Source organism: Eriocheir sinensis, unplaced genomic scaffold (genome assembly GCF_024679095.1).
Source record: "Eriocheir sinensis breed Jianghai 21 unplaced genomic scaffold, ASM2467909v1 Scaffold733, whole genome shotgun sequence".
Taxonomy (NCBI): Eukaryota; Metazoa; Arthropoda; class Malacostraca; order Decapoda; family Varunidae; genus Eriocheir; species Eriocheir sinensis.
In genome coordinates this window covers 165,784-182,319 of record NW_026112091.1, presented here as the reverse complement: position 1 = coordinate 182,319, position 16,536 = coordinate 165,784, and the positions used below count along the sequence as shown (strand labels likewise).

Sequence of the window (16,536 nt, the reverse complement as noted above, 5' to 3'; positions counted from 1 at the left end):
AATAGCCTAATAATATACATCGTAAAATGACAATAACTCCATTAGCGTTCATCGTAAATCAATTCTGAAAGTACCATTCGATTCGGCGGACGTTTCTGCATGGGGTGGGTGCCCATTTCAAAGTTCATACTAAAAACTAAGCGATAAAATTCATCTTTTCTTGTTTTTCGCAAAGGGGACCATACCCCCAAACCGTTAATTTTGCCTGGGGCGTTGATTTCAGGCCATGAACGGCCTCCTCATCCTTTTCTACATAAGATGAAATGCCTCTGGGAAATAGAAAAAGGAATAAAAGCGTTTTTTTTTCTGTAAATCAAAAAAATCCCAGAACATTTTTTGATAGTTATATGCAAATATACCCGTTACTTTTTATCTTAGAGCAATTCTGAGTTTACCATTCGATTCGTCGGAGTTTTCTGCATCGATTAGGTATCATTTGCAAAGTTCATAGTAAAAACTAAGCGAGAACAATCACATTTTCCATACACGTCGACACAACACCCATACATATGAATTGCTGTTCCATTAGCTTTACCTAACTCGATTTCACGAGTTAGGTTAGAGTAAGAAAACAGCAAGTCATAAGGTTGGGTGTTATGGGATGGGTTAAAAGAAGAAGAGGAAGAAGACCTTGCTCAGCAATGCAGTGGTTACCGTGCATAGCTCCGTTATAAGCCCTCAAGATGAGAAAGAATATCTAGATGCTACAATTCGGAAATAGGTCATATGGGGTGTCGAGTAGGGGGTTAATGGGGTCAGTAAATTGCGTGGTGATAATTAGAGGGGATGGTGGTTAAAATTAAAGGGGGGCTAAATGGAGAAGGTGGAATTCGTACTTAGGTCAGGTTCGATATCGAATAAGGGGTAAATGGGGTCAGTAAATTGCGTTGTGATAATTAGAGGGGACGGGGGGTTAACGGTAATGGGGGGGGAGGGCTAATGGGAGTATGTAAAACTAGAAAATAGGGCATGTGAGGTGTCGAATACTGGTTAAATGGGGTCAGTAAATTCCCTGGTGATAATCAGAGAGGGCGGAGAGTTTGCGGTAATGGGGGGGGGGGCTAATCAGAGTAGGTCATACTCGAAAATACGTTATGTGAGGTGTCGAATACTGGGCAAATGGGGTCAGTAAATTGTGTGGTGATAATTAAAGAGGTGGGATTGAGGTAAAGGGGGGGGCTATTGGGAATATGTGGAAATTCGTAGGTCATATTCGGCATCGAAGAAGGGGTAAATGGGGTCAGTAAATTGCGTGGTGATAATTAAAAGGGGCTAGACTCGTGGTATGAGTTAACCACGACCTGATCATGTGGAATACGGATATGTGTTCACCACTGCCCGATCATGTGCTAGACTCGTGGTATAAGTTCACCACGGCCAGATCATGTGCTAGACTCGTGTAAGAAGTTCACCATGGCCTGATCATGTTCTGGACTCGTTATATGTTTTCACCACCGCCTGATCATGTGCTTGACTCGTGATATGGGTTCACCATGGCCCGATCATGTGCTAGACTCGGTATGTGTATGAGTTGTGTTGCAATTCATTCCATTGTGTTGGATTTCATTGTTTTGTGTTCCATATGATTATAATGACTTCCTTTTCATTGTTATCTGTTCCATTTTATTGTTTTGTGTTGAATTTCATCGAACTCTATTCCACTTCATTGTATGGTGTTGCATTCCATTGTTCAAATTGCCCGGAGCGTTGATTTGAGGCTTCCTCATCATTTTCGACATAAGATGAAGTGCCTCTTCGAATCAAAATACTTAAATGTAAAGAAATGGCATCATTTTATTATTTAATATAAAAATAGCCTAATGAAATCCATGGTAAAATGACAATAACTCCATTTGCGTTCGTCGTAAAGCAATTCTGAGGGTACCATTCGAGTAACAGGTTTTCTGCATCAATTAGGTGCTCTTTTCAAAGTTCAGACCAAATACTTAGCGAGAAAATTCAACTTTTCTTGTTTCCATACACGTCGACTCAACACCCATACTTATGAATTGCTGTTCCATTAGCCTAATCTAACTCGATTTCACGAGTTAGGTTAGAGTAAGAAAACAGCAATTCATAAGATTGGGTGTTGTGGGATGGGTCAAAAGAAGAAGAGGAAGAAGACCTTGCTCCGCAATTCAGTGGTTACTGTGCATAGCTCCGTTATAAGGCCTCAAGAAGAGGAAGAAGGTCTAGATTTTAGAATTCGGAAATAGGTCATATGGGGTGTCGAGTAGGGGGTTAATGGGGTCAGTAAATTGCGTGGTGATAATTAGAGGGGCGGAGGTTCATGATAATGTGGGATGGCTAATGGTAGTAATTGGAATTCGTAATTAGAATTCGTAATTAGGTCATGTTCGGTATCGAATAGGGGGTAAATGGGGTCAGTAAATTGCGTCGTGATAATTAAAGGGGGCGGGGGTGAAAAATAATTGGGGGCTAATGGAAGTAGGTCAAACTCGAAAATAGGTCATGTGAGATGTAGAATACTGTTAAATGGGGTCATTAAATGGCGTGGTGATAATCAGAGGGGGCGGGGGGTTAGGATAAGGGGGAAGGCTATAGTAAGTAGGTGGAATTCGTAATTAGGTCATGTTCGGTGTCGAATAGGGAGCAAATGGGGTCAGTAAATTGCGTGGTAATAATTAAAGGGGGCGGGGATGAAAAGTAATGAGGAGGGCTAATGAGAATAAGTGGAATTCGAGAATAGGTCATGTCAGGTGTCGAATAGGGAATAAACAGGGTCAGTAATTTGCGTGGTGATAATTAAAAGGGGACGAGGTTGATGGTAATGAGGGGATCTAATGGGAAAAGGTGGAATACGGAAATGGGTTCATTTTATTTTTTATATAAAATTAGCCTAATAAAATACATCGTAAAATGAAAATAACTCCATTACCGATCTTCGTAAAGCAATTCTGAAAGTACCATTCGATTCAGCGGACGTTTCTGCATGGGGTAGGTGCCCATTTTAAAGTTCAGACTAAAAGCTAAGCGATAAAATTCATCTTTTCGTGTTTTCGAAGACGGACCATACCCGCAAACACCATTAATTTTGCCCGGTGCGTTGCTTTCAGGCCATGAACGGCTTCCTCATCCTTTTCTACATAAGATGAAATGCCTCTGGGAAATAGAAAAAGGAATAAAAGCGATTTTTTTCTGTAAATCAACTACTACTACTACGTACTACTACTACTACTACTACTATATACTACTACAGGTGTTATAAAGTGGAAACAGATGTCATTATGTCCAAAAAGTAATTTATTATGACCTTTACATATCGATGCATTGACCTCAAGCTTATAATATATTCGAGGTCAAGGTTGATGTGTGTAGTTTTCATGTAGGGACAAGCTGGCTAAGTACAGCTTGACCCCTGACCCCCAAGATGAGCTGACGCGCAGGAATGGTTATAAGTCTACCCTCGTAAGACAGCATTTCTGAGGATATCAGTGCATTCAGTCAGTCAGTTATTCAGTGCGTGCGTGCGTTCCGTGGCCCCGGCCTTGTCCACGGTCCCTGTAAATACCTGTATATAACCTGTTCACCTAAAACAGACAACCCCCGGGGGCTCCCCTGTGGTCGGCCCCTCTCCCCCCGCCGTGGCCATCACCAGGGGCATTGAATTCTTTGTTAGTTTTGTACCCGTATCTCGTGACCTCCAGTGCCCCGCGTGGTGGCTTCGGCGGGGCGGTAACGGGGCGCGGCGAGGCGAAGCGGGGAGGGGTGACCCAAGACCCATATTCGTAACGTCTTGGGTAACGTAAAGTGAACCCCCGAGACACTTAAGAATGCCCACCCTCCCTCCCCCGCCCCCCCAGAGCAGCCCCCCGGCGTCAGGAAGGCTGGCAGCGAGCGGAGCGCTTTGTTGAGTTTCGTGGTTACGTCTTAGAAAAGGATCATTTGTTTTGTACATGTTGATGCCGATAACTCCTGATAAGACCCCGCGCTCCAAGTTACTGTAGCGGGAGGGAAGGCAGACTCAAGCCAGAATTTATAAACGTCTCGGGGCCTCAGATCGCCTGCTGGAAAAGACTACAGTAAAAGTTGCTCTGGGATTTTCATGGACTGTTTTGTGACTCTGGTCATAGCTTGACACGACCTATACGCCTTCAACGGTAGAGTCACCCAAGAAAACCCGGTCAATCTTCCCTGTGCCTGTTGGAAAACTAAGCGATAAAATTCAACTTTTCTCGTTTTTTGCAGAGGGGACCATACCCCAAACACCGCTAATTTTGCCCGGTGCGTTGCTTTCAGGCCATGAACGGCTTCCTCATCCTTTTCTACATAAGATGAAATGCCTCTGGGAAATAGAAAAAAGGAATAAAAGCGTTTTTTTCTGTAAATCAACTACTACTACTACGTACTACTACTACTACTACTACTACTACTACAACTACTACTACTACTACTACTTCTACTTACTACTACTACTACTACTATATACTACTACAGGTGTTATAAAGTAAAAACATGTCATTATGTTCAAAAAGTAATTTATTATGACCTTTACATATCCATGCATTGACCTCAAGTTTATAATATATTCGAGGTCAAGGTTGATGTGTGTAGTTTTCATGTAGGGACAAGCTGGCTAAGTACAGCTTGACCCCTGACCCCCAAGATGAGCTGACGCGCCGGAATAGTTATACGTCTACCCTCGTAAGACAGCATTTTTGAGGATATCAGTGCATTCAGTCAGTCAGTTATTCAGTCAGCCAGTCAGTGACAGTCAGTCCAACCGTTAAGAAAGTCAGTCAGTCTCACACACACACACACACACACACACACACACACACACACAGAGAGAGAGAGAGAGAGAGAGAGAGAGAGAGAGAGAGAGAGAGAGAGAGAGAGAGAGAGAGAGAGAGAGAGAGAGAGAGAGAGAGAGAGAGAGAGAGAGAGAGAGAGAGAGAATTATAGAAGCCATGAAGAGTTTTCTGGCAAAGATGTGGTGTGCAAGAAATAGGGAATTGGAAGATTTGTAATGGATACTGCTTGTGTTGTTTTGTTTATTACAGGTTGTGCCGATACGAAGGCATGACTCTCCAACGGGTCACCTGTACAGCAAGAGCAAGAGCAAGACCGACAGCCCGCCTCGGCACCTCAGCCCGCCCCAAAGCTCCCTCCATGGCCTCCTGCAGGGCTTGAGGTGTTCAGGCTCCCCACACTGCTGCCCCACGCAGTGCCAGGGCAGTGCCACACCTGTAATCTGCGGCGCCATGCCCGGTCTGAGGGCGCCGCTGGACTGTGAGTGTTTGACCTTATTTTCAAGCTACTATTTGACCATCGCAGGAATTATTACACGTTTCATTAGTCTTAATTAATGAATGAGTGACTCAAGTCATTGTTTTGGCTCTGGGCTGCCGCACATAACCTATTCCCAAAGCTTAAAAAGGACGTCAATCAGGCCTTCACGAGTGTTTTACAGGTTCAAGGTGCAGAGGAGGGGTCAAACTGCATCCAGGCTCACTAATATACCCATGCAAGTGACCCAGACTCCTAGGAAATCACATCAACACAAAACAAATTACTACAGAATCATACCCAACACACCGAATTCATCCAAAATCACACCCAACACACTCAATTGCTCCAGTGCTAACAACTGCAATATAAATGAGTGATTTTTTAAAATTTTTCTCTCTATCTTTTGCCGTTTCTGTGTGTGTGTGTGTGTGTGTGTGTGTGTGTGTGTGTGTGTGTGTGTGTGTGTGTGTGTGTAAGGTTAGATTAGGTTAGGTTAGTTAAGGTTTGGTAAGGTTAGATTAGGTTAGGTAGGGGTAGATTAGGTTTGCTAAGGTTTTGCAAGGTCATATTAGGTTAGGTAAGGTTGGATTAGGTTAGGTAAGGCTAGATTAGGTTAGATAAGGTTAGATAAGGTTTGGTAAGGTTAGATTAGGTTATGCAAGGTTAGATTAGGTTAGATTAGGTTAGGTAAGGTTATGCAAGGTTATATTAGGTTAGATTAGGTTAGGTAAGGTTAGATTAGGTTTGGCAAGGTTAGATTAGGTTAGGTAGGGTTAGATTAGGTTTGGTAAGGTTATATTAGGTTAGGTAAGGTTATATTAGGTTAGGTAAGGTTAGATTAGGTTAGGTAAGGTTAGATTAGGTTAGATTAGGTTAGGTAGGGTTAGATTAGGTTAGGTAGGGTTAGATTAGGTTAGGTTAGCGATCATTCCTAACCCCGGGGAGCGCGCCGAGGCCATGCGCCAGCTGATCAACCGCCTGCCAACCGCCAACCGCCAACCGCCTGCTGCTCCAATACATGTTCAAGCATATGGGACACATCATTGCAAGGGTAACAAGTGATTTTCTTTATGGTACTTATTTATTTGCTTTTATATTTATTTCTCTCTCTCTCTCTCTCTCTCTCTCTCTCTCTCTCTCTCTCTCTCTCTCTCTCTCTCTCTCTCTCTCTCTCTCTCTCTCTCTCTGGTAAGGTTAGATTAGGTTAGGTAGGGGTAGATTAGGTTTGCTAAGGTTTTGCAAGGTCATATTAGGTTAGGTAAGGTTGGATTAGGTTAGGTAAGGCTAGATTAGGTTAGATAAGGTTAGATAAGGTTTGGTAAGGTTAGATTAGGTTATGCAAGGTTAGATTAGGTTAGATTAGGTTAGGTAAGGTTATGCAAGGTTAGATTAGGTTAGATTAGGTTAGGTAAGGTTAGATTAGGTTTGGTAAGGTTAGATTAGGTTAGGTAGGGTTAGATTAGGTTTGGTAAGGTTATATTAGGTTAGGTAAGGTTATATTAGGTTAGGTAAGGTTAGATTAGGTTAGGTAAGGTTAGATTAGGTTAGATTAGGTTAGGTAGGGTTAGATTAGGTTAGGTAGGGTTAGATTAGGTTAGGTTAGCGATCATTCCTAACCCCGGGGAGCGCGCCGAGGCCATGCGCCAGCTGATCAACCGCCTGCCAACCGCCAACCGCCTGCTGCTCCAATACTTGTTCAAGCATATGGGACACATCATTGCAAGGGTAACTAGGGATTTTCTTTATGGTAGTTATTTATTTGCTTTTATATCTCTCTCTCTCTCTCTCTCTCTCTCTCTCTCTCTCTCTCTCTCTCTCTCTCTCTCTCTCTCTCTCTCTCTCTCTCTCTCTCTCTCTCTCTCTCTCTCTCTCTCTCTCTCTCTCTCTCTCTCTCTCTCTCTCTCTTCTCTCTCTCTTCTCTCTCTCTTCTCTCTCTCTTCTCTCTCTCTTCTCTCTCTCTCTCTCTCTCTCTCTCTCTCTCTCTCTCTCTCTCTCTCTCTCTCTCTCTCTCTCTCTCTCTCTCTCTCTCTCTCTCTCTCTCTCTCTCTCTCTCTCAGCACTTCAGTAATCCTCTTCCTCCCTTCGTTTTAACAGTCTCATCACCGTTTTTCATCACCATTTTTCACCACCACCACCATGTCTCTGACCCTTTAACACTATCCTTACCCCCCTCCTCCTCCTCCTCCTCCTCCTCCTTTTCTTCCAAACCACCACCACCATCACCACCAAATCTCAACTCCATCACCCTTTCATCACCACATTATCACCACTCAACACCAGTCGGTGGCGCCGTTTCAGGAGGTACTTTAGAGAGAAATCGAGTGCGTGAGTGCGTGCGTGCGTGCGTTCCGTGACCCCGGCCTTGTCCACGGTCCCTGTAAATACCTGTATATAACCTGTTCACCTAAGACAGACAAACCCCGGGGGCTCCCCTGTGGTCGGCCCCTCTACCCCCGCCGTGGCCATCACCAGGGGCATTGAATTCTTTGTTAGTGTTGTACCCGTATCTCGTGACCTCCAGTGCCCCGCGTGGTGGCTTCGGCGGGGCGGTAACGGGGGGCGGCGAGGCGGGGCGGGGAGGGGTGACCCAAGACCCATATTCGTAACGTCTTGGGAAACGTATAGTGAACCCCCGAGACACTTAAGAATGCCCACCCTCCCTCCCCCGCCCCCCAGAGCAGCCCCCCGGCGTCAGGAAGGCTGGCAGCGAGCGGAGCGCTTTGTTGAGTTTCGTGGATACGTCTTAGAAAAGAATCATTTGTTTTGTACATGTTGATGCCGATAACTCCTGATAAGACCCCGCGCTCCAAGTTACTGTAGCGGGAGGGAAGGCAGACTCAAGCCCGAATTTATAAACGTCTCGGGGCCTCAGATCGCTTGCTGAAAAAGACTACAGTAGAAGTTGCTCAGGGATTTTCATGGACTGTTTTGTGACCCTGGTCATAGCTTGACACGACCTATACGCCTTCAACGGTAAAGTCACCCAAGAAAACCAGGTCAATCTTCCCTATCAACGACCTCGAATCAGGACTGAAATCCACAATATCGAAATTTGCTGATGACACTAAGGTGGGGGGAAAGGCCCTCACAAAGACCGACTGCGAAATCATTCAGAAAGACCTCAATCACATTATCGAATGGTCGGAAAAATGGCAAATGTCCTTTAATGTTGACAAATGCAAAGTCATGCACATTGGGTCCAGAAATAGTAACCACACATACATCATGAATGGGAGACCTCTGCAAGCGATGCAGGAGGAAAAGGATCTTGGAGTCACTATCAGCAGTGACCTGAAACACGCGAATCACTGTAAAAAATCATACAACAAAGCCAACACTATGCTCGGGTTCATAGCGAGGAACTTCGAGTGTAAAACGCCAGACGTGATGCTATCCTTGTACAATTCCATGGTAAGACCGCACCTCGAGTATGCAGTACAGTTCTGGTCTCCTAATTACAGAAAGGACATTGATTTACTGGAAAGGATTCAACGACGCGCCACGAAAATGATACCAACCTTAAGGGCTAAACCGTACGAGGAACGACTCAAGCGACTCAATCTCTTTACATTAGAGAAAAGACGCCTACGAGGAGATATGATTCAAGTCTTCAAGTATCTGAAAAAATTCAATAACGTCGATTACTCCAATTTCTTTGAATTGCAAACCAACCTAAGAACTAGAAATAACGGTTTACCCATTCAGTCTAGTTGATGTAACACAGACATCGGAAGGAGTTTCTTTTCAAACCGAGTCATCCGTCACTGGAACAATCTTCCTTCAGAAGTTGTAAATGCGAATACTATCAACTCCTTCAAATATAGAATCGACCGTCACTTCGCTGCGTCGGGAGTAAACTGAATATTGAGTTGCTTTCATCTGCTCCTCAATATCGAGGCGCTTTCATCTGCTCCTCAATGTCGAGGTGCTTTCATCTGCTCCCCAGGCCCCAGGCTGTCGAGCAGATTAAATCACCAAAGCGGGCAACCTCGTAATGAGCCAATAGGCTTTCTGTTGCCTGCGTTTCCATGTTTCCATGTTTCCATGTTTCCTCCTCCTTTTCTTCTTCATCCAGTTCCTCCTCCTCCTCCTCCTCCTCCTCCTCCTCCTCCACCTCCTCTTCCTCCCCCTATACCTCCCCTTCTTCCACTTCATACCCCCAAACACCGTTAATTTAGACCGGACCGTTCATTTCAGGTCATGAACGGCTTCCTCATCCTTTTCTAAATAAGGTGAAATGCCTCGGGGAAATAAAAAAAACAAGAAAAGCAGTTTTTTTATGGAAATCAAAAAAATCAACAAAAATTCATGATAGTTAGATGCAAATATACCCGCTACTTTTTATCTTAGAGCAATTCTCAGTGTACCATTCCATTCGTCGGAGTTTTCGGCATCGATTAGGTACCCTTTGCAAACTTCAGACTAAAAAATAAGAGAGAAATATCAATTTTTCCATACATGTCCACACAACACCCAACCTTATCAATTCCTGTTACCTTAACCTAACCTAACTCGATTTCACGAATTAGGTTACACTAAGAAAACAGCAATTCATAAGATAGGGTCTTGTGTCATGGCTCAAAAGAAGAAGAGGAAGAAGACCTTGCTCCGCGATGCAGTGGTTACTGTGCATAGCTCCGTTATAAGGCCTCAAAAAGAGGAAGAAGATCTACATACTAGAATTCGGAAATAGGTCATATGGGCTGTCGAGTAGGGGGTTAATGGGCTCAGTAAATTGCGTGCTGATAATTAGAGGGGGCGGGGCTCAATAATAATGGGGGGGGTAATGGGACTAGGTGGAATTCGTAATTAGCTCATGTTCGGTGGCGAATAAGGGGGAAATGAGCTCAGTAAATTCCGTGCTGATAATCAGAGGGGGCGGGGGAGGGGGTTCTAATGGGAGTAGTTTGAATTCGTAATGAAGTCATGTTCGGTGTCGAATAGGGGTTAAATGGGGTCACTTAATTGCGTGCTGATAATTAAAGGGGGAGGGGGTTAACGGTAATGGGGGGGGGGAGGATAATGGGAGTAGGTGGAATTCGTAATTAGGTCATGTTCGATGGCTAATAATGGGTAAATGGGCTCAGTAAATTGCGTGCTGATAATTAAAAGGGGAGGGGTTAACGGTAACGGGGGGGGGGGGGTAATGGGAGTAGGTGGAATTCGTAATCAGGTCATGTTCGGTGGCGAATATGGGGTAAATGGGGTCAGTAAATTGTGTGATGATGATCAGAAAGGGCGGGGGGTTAGGGTAAAGGGGGGGGGTCTAATGGGAGTAGTTAGAATTCGTAATTAAGTCATTTTCGGTGTCGAATAGGGGTTAAATGAGGTCACTTAATTGCGTGCTGATAATTAAAGGGGGAGGGGTTTAACGGTAATGGGGTGGGGTGGATGAGTGGGAGTAAGTGGAATTCGTAATTAGCTCATGTTCGGTGGCGAATAAGGGGTAAATGGGCTCAGTAAATTACGTGCTGATAATTAAAAGGGGCGGGGGGTTAGGGTAAGGAGGGGTGGGGGGGCTAATGGGAGTAGTTGGATTTCGTAATGAAGTCATGTTCGGTGTCGAATAAGGGTTAAATGGGGTCACTTAATTGCGTGCTGATAATTAAAGGGGGAGGGGGTTAACGGTAATGGGAAGGGGGAGGGTAATGGGAGTAGGTGGAATTCGTAATTAGGTCATGTTCGGTGGCGAATAAGGGGGAAATGGGCTCAGTAAATTGCGTGCTGATAATTAAAAGGGGCGGGGGGGGGGGTGAGGGTAATGCGAGTAGGTGGAATTCGTAATCAGGTCATGTTCGGTGGCGAATAAGGGGTAAATGGGCTCAGTAAATTGTGTGGTGATGATCAGAGGCGGCGGGGGGTTAGGGTTAGGGGGGGGGGCTATTGGGAGTAGGTGGAATTCGTAATTAGGTCATGTTCTGTATCGAATAGGGAGTAAATGGGGTCAGTAAATTGCGTGCTGATAATTAGAGGGGGCGGTTATGAAAAGTAATGTGGGTGGGCTAATGGGAATGGGTGGAATTCGAGAAGAGGTCATGTCAGGTGTCGAAGAGGGAATCAATCGAGTCAGTCATTTACGTGGTGATACTTAAAGGGGGATCAGGTTAATGGTAATGGGGGTGGATGGGCGTAATGGGAGTAGGTGGAATACGAAAATGACTTCATTTTATTTTTTTTATATAAAATTAGCTTAATAAAATACATCGAAAAATGACAATAACTCCATTACCGTTCTTCGTAAAGCAATTCTGAAAGTACCATTTGAGTCGGTGGACGTTTATGCATGGGGTAGGTGCCCATTTCAAAGTTCATACTAAAAACTAAGCGATAAAATTCAACTTTTCTCGTTTTTTGCAAGGGGGACCATACCCCCAAACACCGCTAATTTTGCCCGGTGCGTTGCTTTCAGGCCATGAACGGCTTCCTCATCCTTTTCTACATAAGATGAAATGCCTCTGGGAAATAGAAAAAGGAATAAAAGCGGTTTTTTTCTGTAAATCAACTACTACTACTACGTACTACTACTACTACTATATACTACTACAGGTGTTATAAAGTGAACACAGATGTCATTATGATCAAAAAGTAGTTTATCATGACCTTTACATATCCATGCATTGACCTCAAGTTTATAATATATTCGAGGTCAAGGTTGATGTGTATAGTTTTCATGTAGGGAAAAGCTGGCTAAGTACAGCTTGACCCTTGACCCCCAAGATGAGCTGACGCGCAGGAATAGTAATAAGTCTACCCTCGTAAGACAGCATTTTTGAGGATATCAGTGCATTGAGTCAGTCACTTATTCAGTCAGCCAGTCAGTGACAGTCAGTCCATCCGTTAAGAAAGTCAGTCAGTCACACACACACACACACACACACACACACACACACACACACACACACACAGAGAGAGAGAGAGAGAGAGAGAGAGAGAGAGAGAGAGAGAGAGAGAGAGAGAGAGAGAGAGAGAGAGAGAGAGAGAGAGAGAGAGAGAGAGAGAGAGAGAGAGAGAGAGAGAGAGAGAGAGAGAGAGAGAGAGAGAGAGAGAGAATTATAGAAGCTATGAAGAGTTTTCTGGCAAAGATGTGGTGTGCAAGAAATAGGGAATTGGAAGATTTGTAATGGATACTGCTTGTGTTGTTTTATTTATTACAGGTTGTGCCGATACGAAGGCCTGACTCTCCAACGGGTCACCTGTACAGCAAGAGCAAGAGCAAGACCGACAGCCCGCCTCGGCCCCTCAGCCCGCCCCAAGGCTCCCTCCATGGCCTCCTGCAGGGCTTGAGGTGGTCAGGCTCCCCACAGTGCTGCCCCTCGCAGTGCCAGGGCAGTGCCACACCTGTAATCTGCGGCGCCATGCCCGGTTTGAGGGCGCCGCTGGCCTGTGAGTGTTGACCTCGTGTTTGACCTTATTTTGAAGCTACTATTTGACCATCGCAGGAATTATTACACGTTTCATTAGTCTTCATTAATGAATGAGTGCATGAAGTGTCTGTTTTGGCTCTGGGTGCCGCACATAACCTATTCCCAAAGGTTAAAAAGGAGGTCAATCAGGTTTTCACGAGTGAAACCAAATTACTCCAGAATCACACCCAACACACCGAATTGCTCCAGCATCACACCCAACACACTGAATTACTCCAGAATCATACCCAACACACACTGAATTGCTCCAGAATCACACCCAACACATTGAATTCCTCCAAAATCACACCCAACACATTGAACTCCTCCAGAATCACACCCAACACACACTGAATTACTCCTGAATCACAACCAACACTCACTGAATTACTCCAGAATAACACCCAACACACACTCAAACACACATGATTTCCAGTTAGCTTTGTGGACTGATTCTAGATAATGCGGCGGGCAGCTATCAGTTGCATGAAACGCATATTTGTGTTGGCTGTTCGGGGGACCGGGAAGCCGAATGTGCAGGGGAGGAAAGTGAAGGAAGTGAAATTGTTAGTGTTGGTGTGTTGTGGTGACAAGTGAGTGTGTATTGGTTTTCTGAATGAGTCTATTGTACCGCTGTCTGTAGACAGAAGCTGTTCCAGTGGTGTATAGTGCGTGGAAAGTATGAAAGTATGAAAGTATACCCGTTAGTTTTTATCTTAGAGCAATTCTGAGTGTACCATTCGATTCGTCGGAGTTTAGGTACCCTTTGCAAAGTTCAAAGTAAAAACTAAGCGAGAAATATCACATTTTCCATACACGTCGACACAACACCCATACTTATGAATTGCTGTTCCCTTAACTTAACCTAACTCGATTTCACGAGTTAGGTTAGAGTAAAAAAACAGCAATTCATAAGATTGGGTGTTGTGGGATGGGTCAAAGGAAGAAGAGGAAGAAGACCTTGCTCCGCAATTCGGTGGTTACTGTGCATAGCTCCGTTATAAGGCCTCAAGAAGAGGAAGAAGGTCTAGATTTTAGAATTCGGAAATAGGTCATATGGGGTGTCGAGTATGGGGTTAATGGGGTCAGTAAGTTGCGTGGTGATAATTAGAAGATCGGAGGTTCATGATAATGTGGGATGGCTAATGGTAGTAATTGGAATTCGTAATTAGGTCATGCTCGGTATCGAATAAGGGGTAAATGGGGTCAGTAAATTGCGTGGTTATACTTAAAGGGGGCGGGGGTGTAAAGTAATTGGGGGGGCTAATGGGAATAGGTGGAATTCGAAAACATGTCAAGTCAGGTGTCGAATAGGGATTAAACCGGGTCAGTAATTTATGTAGTGATAATTAAAGAGGGATGAGGTTGATGGTAAGGGGATGGGGGTCTATTGGGAGTAGGTGGAATACGGAAATGGCTTCATTTTTTTTTTATATATATATAAAAATTGCCTAATAAAATACATCGTAAAATGACAATAACTCCATTAGCGTTCATCGTAAGGCAATTCTGAAAGTACCATTCGACTCGGCGGACGTTTCTGCATGGGGTAGTTGCCCATTTCATAGTTCATACTAAAAACTAAGCGATAAAATTCATCTTTTCTTTATATTCGCAAAGGGGACCATACCCCCTAACACCGTTAATTTTGCCTGGGGCGTTGATTTCAGGCCATGAACGGCTTTCTCATCCTTTTCTATATAAGATGAAATGCCGCTTGGAAATAGAAAAAGGATTAAAAGCGGTTTTTTTCTGTTAATCAAAAAAATCCCCGAACATTCCTGGTAGTTATATGCAAATATATCCGTAAGTTTTTCTCTTAAAGCAATTCTGAGTGTACCATTCGATTCGTCGGAGTTTTCAGCATCGATTAGGTACGCTTTGCAAAGTTCAGAGTAAAAAATAAGCGAGAAATATCACATTTTCGATACACGTCGACACAACACCCATACTTATGAATTACTGTTCCATTAACCTAACCTAACTCGATTTCACGAGTTAGGTTAGGGTAAGAAAACAGCAATTCATAAGATTGGGTGTTGTGTGATGGGTCAAAAGAAGAAGAGGAAGAAAACCTTGCTCCGCGATGCAGTGGTTACCGTGCATAGCTCCGTTATAAGGCCTCAAGAAGAGGAAGAATATCTAGATGCTAGAATTCGGAAATAGGTCATATGAGGTGTCGAGTAGGGGGTTAATTGGGTCAGTAAATTGCTTGATGATAATTAGAGTGGATGGGGGTTCATGATAATGGGAGTACGTGGAATTCGTAATTAGGTCATGTTCGGTATCAAATAAATTGTAAATGGGGTCAGTAAATTGCGTGATGATAATTAAAGGGGGCGGGGGTTAACGCTAATTTGGGGTGGCTAATGGGAGTATGTTAAACTCGAAAATAGGTCATGTGAGGTGTCGAATACTGGGTAAATGGGGTCAGTAAATTGTGTGGTGATGATCAGAGGGGGCGGGAGATAGGGTAAGGGGGAGGGCTATTGGGAGTAGGTGGAATTCGTAATTATTTCAATTTCGGTGTCGAATAGGGAGTAAATGGGGTCAGAAAATTGCGGGGTGATAATTAAAGGGGGAGGTGGTGAAAAGTAATGTGGGGGCTAATGGGAATAGGTGGAATTCGAAAATAGGTCATGTCAGTTGTCGAATAGGGAATAAATCTGGTCAGTAACTTGCGTGGTGATAATTAAAGGGGGATGAGGTTGATGATAAGGGGGGGGGAGTAATGGGAGTAGGTGGAATACGGAAATGGCTTCATTTTATTTTATTTTTATAAAAATAGCCCCATGATATACATCGTAAAATGACAATGACTGTATTACCGTTCTTCGTAAAGCAATTCTGAAAGTACCATTTTAATCGGCGGACGTTTCTGCATGGGGTAGGTGCCCATTTCAAAGTTCATACTAAAAACTAAGCGATAAAATTCATTTTATCTTGTTTTTCGCAAAGGGGACCATACCCCCAAACACAATTAATTTTGCCTGGGTTGTTGATATCAGGCCATGAACTGCATCCTCATCCTTCTCTACATAAGATGAAATGCCTCTATGAAATAGACAAAAGAATAAAATTTGTTTTTTTTCTGTAAATCAAAAAAATCTTCGAATATTCCTGATAGTTATTTGCAAATATACCCGTTAGTTTTTATCTTAGAGCAATTCTGAGTGTACTATTCAATTCGTCGGAGTTTTCTGCATCGATTAGGTACCCTTTGCAAATTTCAGAGTAAAAAATAAGCGAGAAATATCACATTTTCCATACACGTCGACACAACACCCATACATATGAATTGCTGTTCCATTAGCTTAACCTAACTCGATTTCACGCATTAGGCAACAGTAAGAAAACAGCAATTCATAAGATTGGGTGTTGTGGGATGGGTCAAAAGAAGAAGAGGAAGAAGACCTTTACAGTGGTTACTGTGTATAGCTCCGTCTTAAGGCCTCAAGAAGAAGAAGAAGGTCTAGATTTTAGAATTCGGAAATAGGTCATATGGGGTGTCGAGTAGGGGGTTAATGGGGTCAGTAAATTGCGTGGTGATAACTAGAGGGGGCAGAGTTTCATTATAATGTGGCGGGGGTTAATGGGAGTAATTGGAATTCGTAGTTAGGTCATGTTCGGAATCGAAAAAGGGGTAAATGGGGTCAGTAAATTGCGTGGTGTTAATTAAATGGGGCGGGGGTTAACGTTAATTAGGGGGGGGGAATAATGGGTGTAAGTGAAACTCGAAAAAAGGTCATGTGAGGTGTCGAATACTGGTTAAATGGGGTCGGTAAATTGCGTGGTGATAATCAGAGAAGGCGGGAGGTTAGGGTAAGAAGGGGGTGCTATTGAGATGTAGGTGGAATTCGTAATTAGGTCATGTTCGGTG

At 43.8% G+C, this 16,536-nt stretch overlaps 1 protein-coding gene across 10 annotated transcripts in view; it reads left to right on the top strand.

The window, feature by feature from the left end:
* Positions 1 to 16,536, top strand: part of LOC126994160 (uncharacterized) — a 90,560-nt gene that overhangs the window by 14,881 nt on the left and 59,143 nt on the right. For 2 of the 10 annotated variants that reach the window (XR_007748848.1, XR_007748847.1), the window contains exon 2: positions 5,025 to 5,253. The exons of 1 other annotated variant lie outside the window; for it this stretch is intronic. Coding sequence is in view for 1 of the 9 variants with exons in the window: in XM_050853410.1 (XP_050709367.1) it covers positions 6,272 to 6,304; positions 12,408 to 12,636 (262 nt within the window). In the remaining 8 variants the exon portion in view is untranslated. Of the gene's footprint in view, positions 1 to 4,841; positions 5,254 to 6,184; positions 6,305 to 12,407; positions 12,637 to 16,536 lie in introns of those variants that run through there. 7 more of the 10 variants (XR_007748851.1, XR_007748850.1, XR_007748846.1 and 4 more) reach the window with 7 other exon arrangements.